Raw genomic sequence first — 13,396 nt, 5'->3', positions numbered from 1 at the left:
AAAAAAAGATCCCGCGATTGCAGTGCAAATAAAGGACATCAGTTGAGTTTATTGAATGAAAATGTAAGCTATCTAACGTAAAGAAAAACAAGAAACTTAATTTTGTTTTGCCTATTAACAAATCAACGCGGGGGATTTTTGCGCGAAACCATCAACTGCATAATATGCCAGTGCGGCGTTTATAAAGAATGCAACAAAGGTGTAATAAAAAAAAGTGAAAGCCGTTTACTCCCTGCAACGCCGAATCGGAGTGCAGCTGTTGAGGAGGAGAAGGGAAGGGTACTGAGGGGAGGGTAGACCCTTCCTCCGCCTCCTCCTCCTCCTCCGCTCATTCTTTATTATGCTCCGGGGGTCACCTGGCCTCGGGGGGAAGGGGTCACGTGACCTCGCGGTCACGTGACCGCGGGGGGTCACGTGGGGGTCACCTTGGGGGGTCACGTGACCTTGAGGCGACCTTGGGAGGGGTCACGTGACCTTTGGGTGACCTTGGGGGGTCACGTGATTTTGGGGTGACCTTGGTTACGCCGACGGCGACGGCGACGCCGCTCAAGACGGAAACAGGCGCCTAAGAGCTGAGCTCTACAATAAGGAAAATTTTCTTCGGTATCCTCTTCATCTTCTTAAAATAAACACGGCATTGGCCCAAAGATCATATGTTGTTCACACGCGATCATAGTATAGAAATTGTAGAATTTCGTTTCTATGCTCCTTTACTAATTGAACAAATCATTATATACTTTTATAAAACAAATTCACCACCTTATTATACCTATGCACCTATTTACATCGATATTTGTTTACAAAGTCGTTTCGGCGCTCAATTCAAGTCTGGCCACCTTCAGATTCTCACTTTGCTTCATTTTAATTCAATAAATGCATATCTAATTCTAATGGATAAACATTTGAGACCTGCTAATTTGGAACAATTGAGTGAGGTCTTTCAAATGTTATTTTAACAAGCGTTTCGGGGACAAAGAAGCAAGTGTGGCGACTAGTATTTTTATTTTGTTTAATAATTTAAAACATTGATTAGATAGTTCTTTCTGAATAAGAAATCCCGTAAAGTTCTAGGTTTCGAATATATTCTGGTAAAAGTCACCTCTTATCTCCGTTCTTATTTCTTGTCGGGAGCCATCTACAGCTTGCATATATTCCTTCTTCACTTTCCACTTCTTAACGATAACTGGCAATCACGAAAACAAAAATTGTGCAGAACAGGCAGTTAGAAATGCTGTGTTGGACCGCACGAGCATGCATATAATTTATGAGGATTTATGTTGTTCAAATCCATGGGAGAGCTGTCCCGAGGTGCGGGCGGGAATCGCCAAAGCAATTCGGCGGTCCGCGTAAAGCTATCAGACGCTAACTGTTTCGAAGAGACCAACAACTAGAGGCTTGCACGGGCCGATATTAGGAGCCCAGCCCAGCCCGCGGCGCCAATATTCATGGGCACGCTGGGGACCGCTCTATTTTTGTCATGGCAGCTCGCTTGCCACTGCTACACATGTTGACTACGGCAATCCACAGGCATGGGCGTACCAAACAGGGGGGGGGGGTCGTGTGATTTACACCAAACAAAGCGTAATCCATGTGCCGTTAAGTAAACCGCAACACCAATAAAAGGAAAATTTGCGACATCTCTCATGTGCCCCTTGTGAAACGGGGGCTGTTTCTAAGATCCCTCTACTATGTACCAAAAACCACATTGGCCAAACTGGCGGATGTATTAATGATAGGATACGTGAGGATTCACCATCTCTGAGGGGAACTACAGCGGTTACTCTTCCAGCTCATTGCCGCAACTGTAATTGCAGCGCAGACTTCAACAGCCGTTACCATCCTTGCAACAAACAAAAACCCGTAAACACGAGAGGTGCTGGGGACCATGGCAATCGAAGAAAATGATTAGACATGCGTCAGTCTGCCATTCGTCAAGCTCACCACAGACGAAAAACAGTATTGGTAGTGTGTTACGTCCTGCTGGATTGCGGTTTGTCAATCTGGAATTGTATGTGGAATGTATGTGGCTCTGATTTCATTTCATTTCATTTTATTACATCATTGGATTGTATGGCGCTTTCAGGATGAGCAGGAAAGAAGAGGCATAAAGTTAGAGTTCAAAATGAGGAAGAAAGGCAACGAAAAAAATGGTCCCGGAACAAATGGTCCCGGAATAAATCGTCCAATAATAAATGGTCCCGGAGCTAATGGTCCCAAGGACGAACTAAAAAAAATGGTCCCAGATATGTTTCGCCAATGTGGCTTCTGCGTGTTCGGATAAATCCGATAAAATCCCATAAGCTTCGCCGAATTTAGACGCTGCCGGTCGCACGAACTCGAACGGTTTTTATAATTTTCTGGGAAGCTTAGAAATGTTTTGCGCTTTAAAAACCTAATCCACCTATAAAGCATCGAGCTCCGCTCGATATGTGTGCTACCACTACGCGTCATGACGAGATGGAGGTAATTCGAGTTTCATGGCTTCAGCAGTATGACTAGGAGGAGAGGCACTCACTTGATCGACTGACGTTTTTGCGAACACCCACAGTTCACCGAATGACACTAGCAAATAGTCGGCCGCCGCGAGGCGGCGTTTACGGGTGGGCCAAGTTGGTTAACAATTTTGTAATAAGCCACCGCAGACTCGCTGCGAAGCGGCGTATAAGTGCAGCGCGGCAGGTGGGTTAACACGCGCCCCCGTTATTCACTAAAACGTCGTCTTGTTCAAATGTCAATGGTTGATCAAACGTCATTCGGTCACGTGATGTGGACCCGTAATAACTTTTATAATATCGTATAAGGTCACTAAATTAACAGCTAGGAGATTACTGTTGGACCGTATTCTTTTCAAAAAAATTCTGACATATTTTGAATAAAATTAAGGTCAACAACCGACCACTTTCTTCGAAGTAACCTGCCTCAAAATATAAACGAGATCCCTTATTCCACCCGGAAATCACTGATTGCATAGCGGATGAAGTGTCTTGCATGGTATATCTTAGTTTTCAAACAATCTTCTTACGGGACCATTTTTTCTTACCTTGTACTCGGGACCAATAATTCCGGGACCATTTAATCCGGGACCATTTGTTCCGGGACCAATAGTTCCGGGACCAATAGTTCCGGGACCATTTGTTCTTTCACCCGCAGCGATACCGTTTACTCGCTCTAAGTTTTTTCCGAGCGTGATTGCTGCTGTGGAAATACCAGAGTCCAAGGTGAGTTACATCATCAAATGCGATGCTTACCTGCTTCTCAAAAAGGAGTCGAGATTTGGATTCAATGGACCTTGCGTCAACATCGGAATGTGCAATTGCAAACATTCGCGAACCAGTGATTCAGAAGACGTTATCGTCTTCAGCAGAATCATCTGCTATATCCGTCGGTGCCGAGCTTTTTAAAATGTCCTAAAAAATAACCCCTGAAAATAACAAAAAATTTAACAGTCTGGTTGGGACACGCGTGTAAAAACATAATTTTACACAAAAAAATAAATGTTCTTAGAGGATTGACGGCGCAAGCCGCGATTTTGTCAGTAGTCTCCTCCTTTCCACTTGTTTTCTCTCTCGGCTTTTGGGGCGCGTGGGGGAGAGGTGGACCGGCTTCGCCTTCACGTTGAGGTAAAAAGAGCGAATAGCCGAGGTGGTCATTCCGGAATGACCAAAGACGTCATAGAATTTGAGTGCGGAGCTTCAAATAAATTTCTCGCCGTCAATGTTGCGCTAAAATATTTTTTCCGAGTACAATTTATCTCTTGACACGCGTGTCGAAACTAAACTTTTTTTTAAATAAAATTTTTTTCAGGGGCCCTTTAAAGCAAAGGGACAACGACACCGTCCAGAAATGCTTTTTCTTATTTTTTTGCCAGGCGATTCGTTAGGGTGACAGATGACAACCCATGTAATATTTCGCATCGCAAAAAACGCAACTGCTCGAAACATATACCGAAACTGGGGTGGGGAGGAAGAAGAAATATAGAAGAAAATTACCGAAAATCATCTGGCTGTACAACATTTTTTTTTTCTATCAGCTTATTTGCAACTTTTTAGGAGCCACAGAAAATGGGTCTCATATTTTTTTTGTCTATTTTTAGTACTGAGTGTCTGCCTTCGATGACCCACGACTTTGATTATTCTTGGTGGTAGTGCCTAAACCATAGAAAATGGCAGGTGACCAGATAGAATTGATGGAGCGCGGCTCAAACCGGCCAGTTCTCAATCGGAGGTTTTCGGGCGGAAAGAAAAAACATTTTGAGCCGCGAATTGTCTCCTGGGTGATTGCGCATTCATATGTCATGTACAATTAGAAATCTTGGCCAGCATAAATACCCCGTCAGTGTCCCTTTAAGCAACTCATCCGAATGACATCGGGATATACTCCGGCAAGTGGCTAAGTGGGACTATTTCGGGAGCGTTACACGTCCGTTACACAAACTTGAGTGCTGATTTCATCAGATTAGATTACAATTTATAATTACGTAGGAATACTTTTCTTAATGTTTTCTCGTCCTTCCTTTTGGGCATTTAGGTCGATAATTTTAATATAATTTTTAGGTAATTACATATCTGGATTTTTTTTTTCAGCAATACCGAAAACGTTAACTAGAGTTTCGCCACGTTCTCAATTCCTGGAGAAACAACTTGTGTCAGAAATCCATCAGACGTAGCTGCAGATTCCTGGGGTTGAAGGCAGGATATGGGATGCAGGCGCTATAGAGTCCGCCATCTCGTATCGCTCTGTGGCTTGCGCAGGTGCCTTTGTAGACCGTGTCGTCTGCTCGTCGTGATGTTCAGGGGCTCCTGTAGAGCCGCGACCCGAAGATGATGGGTCGAGAGTCAAGTCAATCTCAAAGCTCTGTTCGGAGGTTTCTGTCCAGACATCAGCCTTCACATAAAGACAGCTGATTGTTGAACCTTAAATCTGAAGATTCAGAGACGTTACGGCATCCAGCCCCAACAATGTTGGGCCGGCATTGCCTATATGAAACAGAACCCTGGCTGAACAATCCTTGAACGTCACTGATTTGTTGAACGCGCCCAAGACTTCCATACGTTGCCTTAATATATTGAGTGGTGTCACCGGCGGTGGGATGATCGAAGATTTTGAAAGAATTCCTTCTTGAAGATGGACACTGACCGGCCTTTACCCAAAAAGTGGTCTACCGTTGATGCTTACGTTGATGAAAATTATAATCCGGGATGGCGCAGATACATGACAAACCTGTTTCTGGTCATCCTCTCTGTCCGAAAATATTTCTTGGATACGCACGTCGAATTTTCCTCGGAAAGGTCGGTGCTTGAGGCGGCACACGCGCTTGAAGTGTCCAATCTGGCCGCTACCGTTGCATGCCCTTTTTCGTGCAGGACACGTGTCGCAGCTCTGACAGCAATCCACCCCCAGTTACTTTAGTCCACCCCGAATCCACAATTTTCACGTAATCGATCTTCACGGTAGGCAGTCTCGCGCCGCTTAGGTGCTCGCGTTTGAAACGTTTGGCACGGCGGTCCGAGCGCAAGGGACGAAGCCGATTGCTGGTCGTTATATCTTGGATCGAGAATTTAAATTCTACTTGAGACAAAAGGGACGCCCCATTCATTGGCGGGAGGGCAAAGCACGTGAAAGTCGTTGACGGTGGTCGACGGTCTGACCGGCGTGCGTGATGTTACATGTGAGTAACGGTTATCTCTTTGGCTTCGGCCATGACCATTTCGATGTTCAGGACGATTTGAACAGCTTGCTGAAAGGGAAGAGTGCTTTCTAGGAGCAGCCGTTCTCGAATTGTAGACAGCGCTCCAGCCGTGAACTCTTCTCATATGTTTTCGTCCTATTAAGAACCGAAGTTGGCCGGGCCTGCTAAGTCTCAAAAGACAGCGAAGTAATCTGACGAGGACTCTTCGGGCTGTTGCTGGCGCCGTCGGAAGCGGCGACGCTCCAGCCTGATATCACACGACCTTTTGAAGTGCGAGCTAAGGGCGTCGCCAGCCTTTCGGTAGACATTCCTTGTCGGAGTTCCAGAAGTGACTGCCGCTGCCGTCGTGGCTGGCGACGGCACAGCGACAGCGCTGTAGGAAGGCAGGTTGTCGAAGACCCGGTGACCCTAAACTCCCAGCCAGTGCAGGACCAGGTATCAGGGGCGTTCCGAAGATAGTGCAGGTCGCCCGATGCCCCATGTAGCATTCGAACAACGAAATCCATCACTCCCGGGGAATTACTGTAGTCCATGGTTTGTTAAAGAAGTTCCTCCGAGTCCCTTCATCTTCGCCGCCAGAACAAATGTGGTGTCTGGCGGGCTAGACTGGAGCAACCACAGACAACTACGGCAGACACGACATCGTGATTGCTTTTGAGAGTGCTGAACCATCACGCCACATTGCTATACCCCTGGCCGATTATGATTCAAAGTGGCCAGAAGTGCAATTCTGTTCAGATGTCACCACCACAAGAGTCACATAATTCACGCATCTAGTAATCTGCAGACAAGGGTTACCAAAAAGCCTAGTTTCCGACAAAGGTCCCTAGGTTTTTTCTAGACCATTCAAAGACTTTATAAATGCCTGGGGAATCAAACACCATCTGAATTTCGTGTACTACCCGCCAGCCAACAGGCAAGTTGAACGTTTCAACAGAACACTCAAGGGATTCATTCAATGTGTATCGAGAGAAACGGCAGATAAAATGTGCTGTAGTTGATTACCTGCGCATATATTATAGGCACATCATATACGACAACAGGGCTCTTTACTGCTCTGCTACTTCATGGTCGCAAGCTCCGAACCCGACTGAACATCTTGGGTCTCTGATCATCATTGTTTCTACGCAATACTTTTGAGGAAGTGCGGCGACTTCGTCGACGTGTACAATAATAATAATAATAATAATAATAATGTTTATTTCCACCATATGATGGTGGCGATCAGGGAAAAAAGCTGTCAGGTACAGCTTGGCGGGTCCCTGACCGTTTACAGGAAGCAGCAACAGAGCCGGATAAAACGATATTCAAGAGGAAAAAAAAATTGTACAATGATTGTCGCTATCTCACATTTTAAACCAAATTTTAGATTTTTTTTCCCTTTTTTACATTGAGGCAGGACAGACAGCAGAGATAAAAATTATGCAAAACTAGTCACAAAGATAACAAAGAAAGAAAGGAAACTACCTTCAGCTGCTAGAAAACAAGGATTTTACTTCTCTTAGGGATAACTTATCGCAATCTATACTTTTAGTCTTATACGAATTGAGTAGATTGGGGAGAGTGTATTTAAGCATTTGTTTGCCATAGTTTGTTCTTGGTGTAGCCACCTCCCAACATTCAGCACCTCGGGTAGGGTGATTATACATATTTTTTGATAAATTTCTAAGATCTGTTGAAAAAGTTGTGTCTTTAAGTTGCTCTACTTTAAGGCTAGTGCTAAGCTTATAATCATATAATGTATGCGCGTTTACGACGCGAAATTTCTGAAATAAGCCAGCTGTGTGAAAATCATACGAGACAGCAGCTATAGCCCTCAGTGCTTTTTTTTGCAATACATGTAACTTCTCTAGGTTTGTTAAAGTTGTTGTTCCCCAAACTAAATGGCAATAATTTAAGTGAGAATAAAATAGAGAATTATATATTAATAATTTAACGCTTGTTGGTAAAATATAACGATGACGATTTAACATGCCCACCATTTGGGATAGCTTTGGAATAAGAGAGTTTATACGACTCTCCCACGACATATTTTCAGAAAACGTGACACCTAAGAGTTTAAAACAATTCACAATCTCGATTTTGGTTGAATTCAAAACTATGTCCTTGGTAATGGTAACGAGTTTATTTTTAGGACGAAAAAGCACGGCTTTGGTTTTATTTCCATTTATTTGTAATGCGTTGTAATGACTCCACGTTTGTAACCTAGGCAGGGCCAGATTCGCCATATCGAATAACAGATCAGGATCATCTGCAGAAAACAGTATGCTCGTGTCATCAGCATAGTTTACAAATTTTGCGCTTACATTAATATTGACTATGTCATTCACGTACATGTTAAAGAGGAAGGGGCCCAATATACTACCCTGTGGTACACCAGAAAGAATAGGTTTTATAGTGGAAGAATTCCCATTGATATAAAAATATTGCGCTCGATGCTCCAGATAAGATCTTATCATCTGTAAAGCGTGGCCTCGAATTCGATAATTATCTAATTTCGATAGTAAACTTTTATGATTGAGGCAGTCAAAAGCCTTGGTGAAATCTTTAAAGACTCCAAGAACCATATTTTTGTTTTCAAAGCTTTGTAAAATAAATTCTTTTAAAAGAAGTAAGGCAGATTCTGTCGACTTGTGTTTTATAAATCCATACTGCGATGGAGTTATCAAGTTATACTTATTTGAAAATTTAGTCAAACGTGTATGAAGAACCTTTTCGAGCGCCTTGGAAAACACTGGTAATATTGAAATTGGCCTGTAGTTTCCCATCTCATTTACATTTCCTTTTTTATGCAATACTGAAACTTTGGCAATCTGCATTTGCTTAGGAAAATTTCAGTAGATAAAGAGATATTAAATATATGAGTTATTACAGGTGCTAACAGATGAATAACATGTTTTACTGGTCTTATCTGGATGCCATCGACGTCACAGCTAGTACTATTTTGAAACTGAAGAAACACGCTTATAATTTCTGGTTCGACGACGGGATCTAAAAATATCGAATCACTGTTGCGTTTATCATTTAAAACCAAAGGAGTTTCGGTTTTAGTAGTACCCAGAATATTTACAAAATATTCGTTTAAAGCATTTGCCATGAACACCCAGTAAGTTCAGTACCATTGCACAGAATTTTTTCAATAGAACTGAAGCGGCGATTACGATAAAGAAGATAATTTCGTTGCTTCCACATGATGTCAGTGCGTCCTTGTGCGGCCTTGAACAAATCAAAATCATAACGCGTTCTGGCGCGCTTTAGTTCTTTTGTCAGGTTGTTGCGATAGTTTTTAAATACTTTAAGGTCCTTCTGGTCCTTGGATTTTATGAATTTACCATATAAAGCGTTTTTTATCTTAATTTTACAGAGTAAATCTCTCGTTATCCAAGGCTTCTTTATGCGCTTGTTTGTTTTATTAGAAGTGAAAGGAAAATATATCTTATACAGTCCAAGAAATAACTATAAAAGTGTTATAAGCCCCGTCAGCACTATCTTCACACAGTACACGGCTCCACTTTGTATTTGAAACAGCGGTCTGAAAAGCGTTGAGTCGATCTAAAGTTATTTTTTGTACTAATGTCCGCTCTGTCCTACAAGTTTTCTTCGGGAAACTTTTGAGAGAAATGAATATTGGGAGGTGGTCACTCAAATCGCAAACAATGACGCCAGCTTTTATATAATCAACTGAGCTGTTCGAAATAAACAAATCAATTAAGTTTCAGATTGGAGAGTAACACGTGTAGGTCTATTAATAACATTTGCACAACCATATGTCCTGATTAGCGAATCTAAACTTTTTTTAGCTACGGTTTCCGCGCTCATATCAATATTGAAGTCCCCACCACAAATTACATGACATTTTTCTTCATGAACAAAAACCAAAAAAGACTCGAAAAATTTTAAAAACGATTCCATGTTGCCGTTTGGTGGTCGGTACACCACAGCAAAGATATTCTGGTTATTGCGTATACACATCATTTCGTAATCTTGAGTGATGCAACTATAATCACCTATTACTTGACCAGAAACACTTTTTGTCAAAATGGCTAAGCCGCCACCACGTTTCTCTTTACGATTTATGTAAAAAGAGTGGTATGTAGGGAGTTGTAGTACGTCAGTCTCTTCAGTGTACCAAGTGTCTGTAAGCATGATTACATTGAAAGTCAAAAAGTAGCTCAAGATCTACAGCTTTGCTTTTCGCAGACCGAATATTTAAATGTAAAGAGGTCATATGTGAAATGTAATCGGCACCAAGATAGGTTATCAAGTCTTGCGGAAGAACGAACGCGTCAATTGCCATAAAAAACAAAAAGAACAGAGGATATTATTGTTGACCGCCCTAAGATAGAAATTCGCGTATAAGATCCTGCAAAAATGCCCGTCTTTATTATCGTGAAAGTGACTTTGGAAGATAACGCCGTCGCAATAGCCGTACCCAGATTGTTTTTCTCCCACGCAGCAAGTAATTTTTCGGGTTTCATTGTGCAAGAACTAATAAAACAAAGATGTTTAGCGCCGGTAGTTCCTATTTAATTTTTTCAAGATCGCCTTCGTGCTCAATCCGAATTGTCGGTGCGCCTTCTTGTTTCCTCACGTATGAACAACCTTTCTTGTGCCAAATAAACTTGTAGCTAAGGTGCTTCGCCTCTGTTCTAACATCGTAGAACAACTGCCGGTTCGACGCCGTCATGTTTTCTTGCAGGTGTACGTTGCCATCATCGGCTTCCGACTTTAACTTTTGCTTGTTTTGAAGCCATGCATTTCGCTCATTTCTGTTCACAAAGCGCACTATCACCATAGGCGTCTTCTTTGCCCTAGTTGGAACGCGGTGGATTGCCTCTACGCTATCTTTCGTTAGGGGTGGAACTGCTATCTGATCGGCGATTTTGTTAAGCTTTTCGAGCAAATTTTCATTGTTAGTTTCTACAAGACCGTGCACTTCAAGATTATTCCTTCGCCCGTATTGTTCCAATTTGTTTAGTTCTTTTTTTAGTTCGGTAGTTTTGTCCGTTTTCCGTTCTTGTACTAGTTGATTCACCTTTTTCCTCAGTTCTTTTATTTCGCTGTCATGTTCTTTCATTTTTCTTAAGACTTCATCGTAGTTGTCGGGCATTGCTTGCACCGATTTCTCAATGTCCATCACAGTTTGTTTCATGCCCACCAGCACCTCCACTTGTCGCTTTAGTGGCGCGAGTATTGTTAACATACCCATTATGCGGGTCAGTTGCTGTTGGACATCTGGCGATTCATCTTTTGACAGTCCATCTTCCAGAGCGCTGCGAGTTCTTGCCCTAGCTCTCAGACACGTTTGGCATTTCCAAGCCTCTTTAAACCCTGGCTTTTTTCCCCGAAGGGACTTTTCGGTTACGCCTGCACAGGTACCAATATGGTAGCGAAAGCGGCATTCGCTACACTCCGAAACACCGTCATCATCGTCGATTTGCCCCTTACAATGGAAGAAGAAATCATCATCGTATTTGTGTTTAGCCATCTCAGTAACACTCTTTGGAAAAGCAGTCAGAGACAGGGATTTTAAGTCACAAGTTGAAAACAAAGGGGTACTTTTCCTACCTGCAGTATCAGATGATTATCGTCTCGCCAGAGAGCCCTGTCGCTGACTGCTATCCGTCAATCCTGCGCAGCTCCTTTTGCAGCTTCTAGTGGCTTGGTGTCGCTTCAGCCGCTGCTGTCGCTTGCCCCGAAGTCCGTTGCTTGCGCCCGTTGGCTTGCCCTTATCTTCGATGAAGCCCGGTGTTGGCTGGGGAGTGTCGTTTCCACGCAGTTTTCGTCTGGCGGGTAGCAGGGCCTGCAGAATCAGATGATTATCGTCTCGCCAGAGAGCCCTGTCGCTGACAGGAAGCCCTGTCGCTGACCAGAGCCCTGTCGCTGACCAGAGAGCCCTGTCGCTGACTGGACAAGTCCTAAGCCTACACCGACAAAAAGAGAGGAGCTAAACACCGAAGTTCAAGGTCGGACACCTGTTCCGCGCGAAGGAGCCGGGATTCGTTCCGAAAGGATCCTTTGCCTTCAGCAGTCCCCTTCGGATTGTCGAGCGTCTGGGCCACTAGACATTTCGGCTGGAAGATGGCAGAGTATGGAAAGCTTAAGAGCTAGCAACAGTTCTAGAACCGGCTTCCTCAGGTTTGGAGCTGAGAATCCCGGTACCAAGCGGCAAGCTTAGCCAAAAGCCAGCCAACTATCACCGCTGGCAACCACCGACTGCACAATCGGGCCGGCGGAGCCAGCATGGCCAACAGACGCGATAGACATCATCTGGTTCTCCATCCCCAGACTGGAAACTGACGAGGTCAGCTCGTCAGCCTCCATCTCCCACGGGGAACAGACCACGGCGGGAACGACGGCCGCCAGTGCGGTTTGGGGACGATGCTCCAAGATGAAAAACTGTCTCAAACTGGATATTCGAACTTTTCTTTCTTTGTCATTAATTTTCAATTTTCTCTGTTAACCCTTGGTTGACCTTTCTTCGTTACTTTTTTCTCTAACCTCCCTTTCCATTTTTAACCTAATGAATTGCTTTGTTCGGGCTTTTTTCTTTCTTTTATTTACTTTCTTAAAATGGTAGGGTGGAAATGTATCTTTTTTAATTAATTCCTTTCCGGTCACTTCGTTTTCTTCTGTATTTTTTCCTTTTTCACTGATTTTTACTAAATAACAAAGCGACCAGTAGCGTATTAGTAGCGCTTGCACATGGTCGTTCTACTCCGGACCTCCAGACACCATAGCGACCGCTCGAGCGTCAAATGTTCACTCTTTTTCATTCAACATAAGTGGTCATACTCACCACATTGACACATCTGTTTAGCTTCCTCCTCGTCAGACCACTTGTTCCTTTGCCGAGGCGTTGCGAAGACCACGGCAATCCAATGAGCGGCTCGTACCGCAAAATGCCCATGCATGCACGCGATAAGGGGTTAAAAGGGGCACATGGTAAATCTCGCTTCATAAGTCTACCCCTTGGCTCATGCAATTAAGAAAAATGTCGCTCCTTGGATCTGTGGTTGAACCTGGGGCTCATGGTCCATGAGGCCCTGGGTTTGATTCCTCTACAGGGACTCTCCGATATTTTTTTGTTTCTTTTGAATTAATTTATCTCTTAATCACCCCAGGTTAAGGGTGAATGGAGTATAGTGGCGTTCACGAGCCCGACGAAGGAACGATGGGAAGCCGCGTTACCCAGCGAGGCGCTGAGCCAACAGCGACTGCTTTCAACAAGAGCAGCGACGGTGTCCAAGGCCGCTGGAGCCCTGGAGTAAGGGCAGCCTCCCATCGTCCTCCTTTTCTTTCTTTTCTTTATTAGACTCAATACACATGTATTTAACGACAACTACCTTCTACGAGCTTGAGGCAGGGCAATACTGAGTGAGTACTTTTCTACCCGCAACAGACGCAAGGGGTTAGTTGCTGTCTGGGCGGTCGCAAAATATTGACCGTGCTAGTTTTGACGCCTGTTTTTTTTGTGTTTTTGACTGGAGCTATCTTTAGGTTTAGTTCCCTCAAGACATCAGCTGCCTGTCCCACCACACCATGATCCCATGTGCAGTTAACACCTGAATGTTCTAGCTCTACACCATATTGACAACGACGTGATTTAAATCAAGCGAGATTTAATTTTTTTTTCAAAATATTCTCTTTTTTTGGCGAATTACGTCGTTCCCAAGATTTACTATTTTACGGCGACCCATGGGAATT

General features: G+C 43.7%; 1 protein-coding gene across 1 annotated transcript; it reads right to left on the bottom strand.

Annotated features, from left to right (window-relative positions):
- Positions 1 to 10,211: 10,211 nt before the first annotated feature.
- Positions 10,212 to 10,898, bottom strand: LOC121838222. The gene has a single exon (XM_042294319.1). It carries the CDS (start codon positions 10,896 to 10,898, stop codon positions 10,212 to 10,214), a length of 687 nt encoding a protein of 228 aa, XP_042150253.1.
- Positions 10,899 to 13,396: the final 2,498 nt, after the last annotated feature.

This window comes from Ixodes scapularis, unplaced genomic scaffold (assembly GCF_016920785.2).
Source record: "Ixodes scapularis isolate PalLabHiFi unplaced genomic scaffold, ASM1692078v2 PGA_scaffold5__190_contigs__length_132052651, whole genome shotgun sequence".
Taxonomy (NCBI): domain Eukaryota; kingdom Metazoa; phylum Arthropoda; class Arachnida; order Ixodida; family Ixodidae; genus Ixodes; species Ixodes scapularis.
The sequence above is the reverse complement of the archived record's forward strand: the minus strand, read 5'-3'. Positions and strand labels throughout refer to the sequence as shown.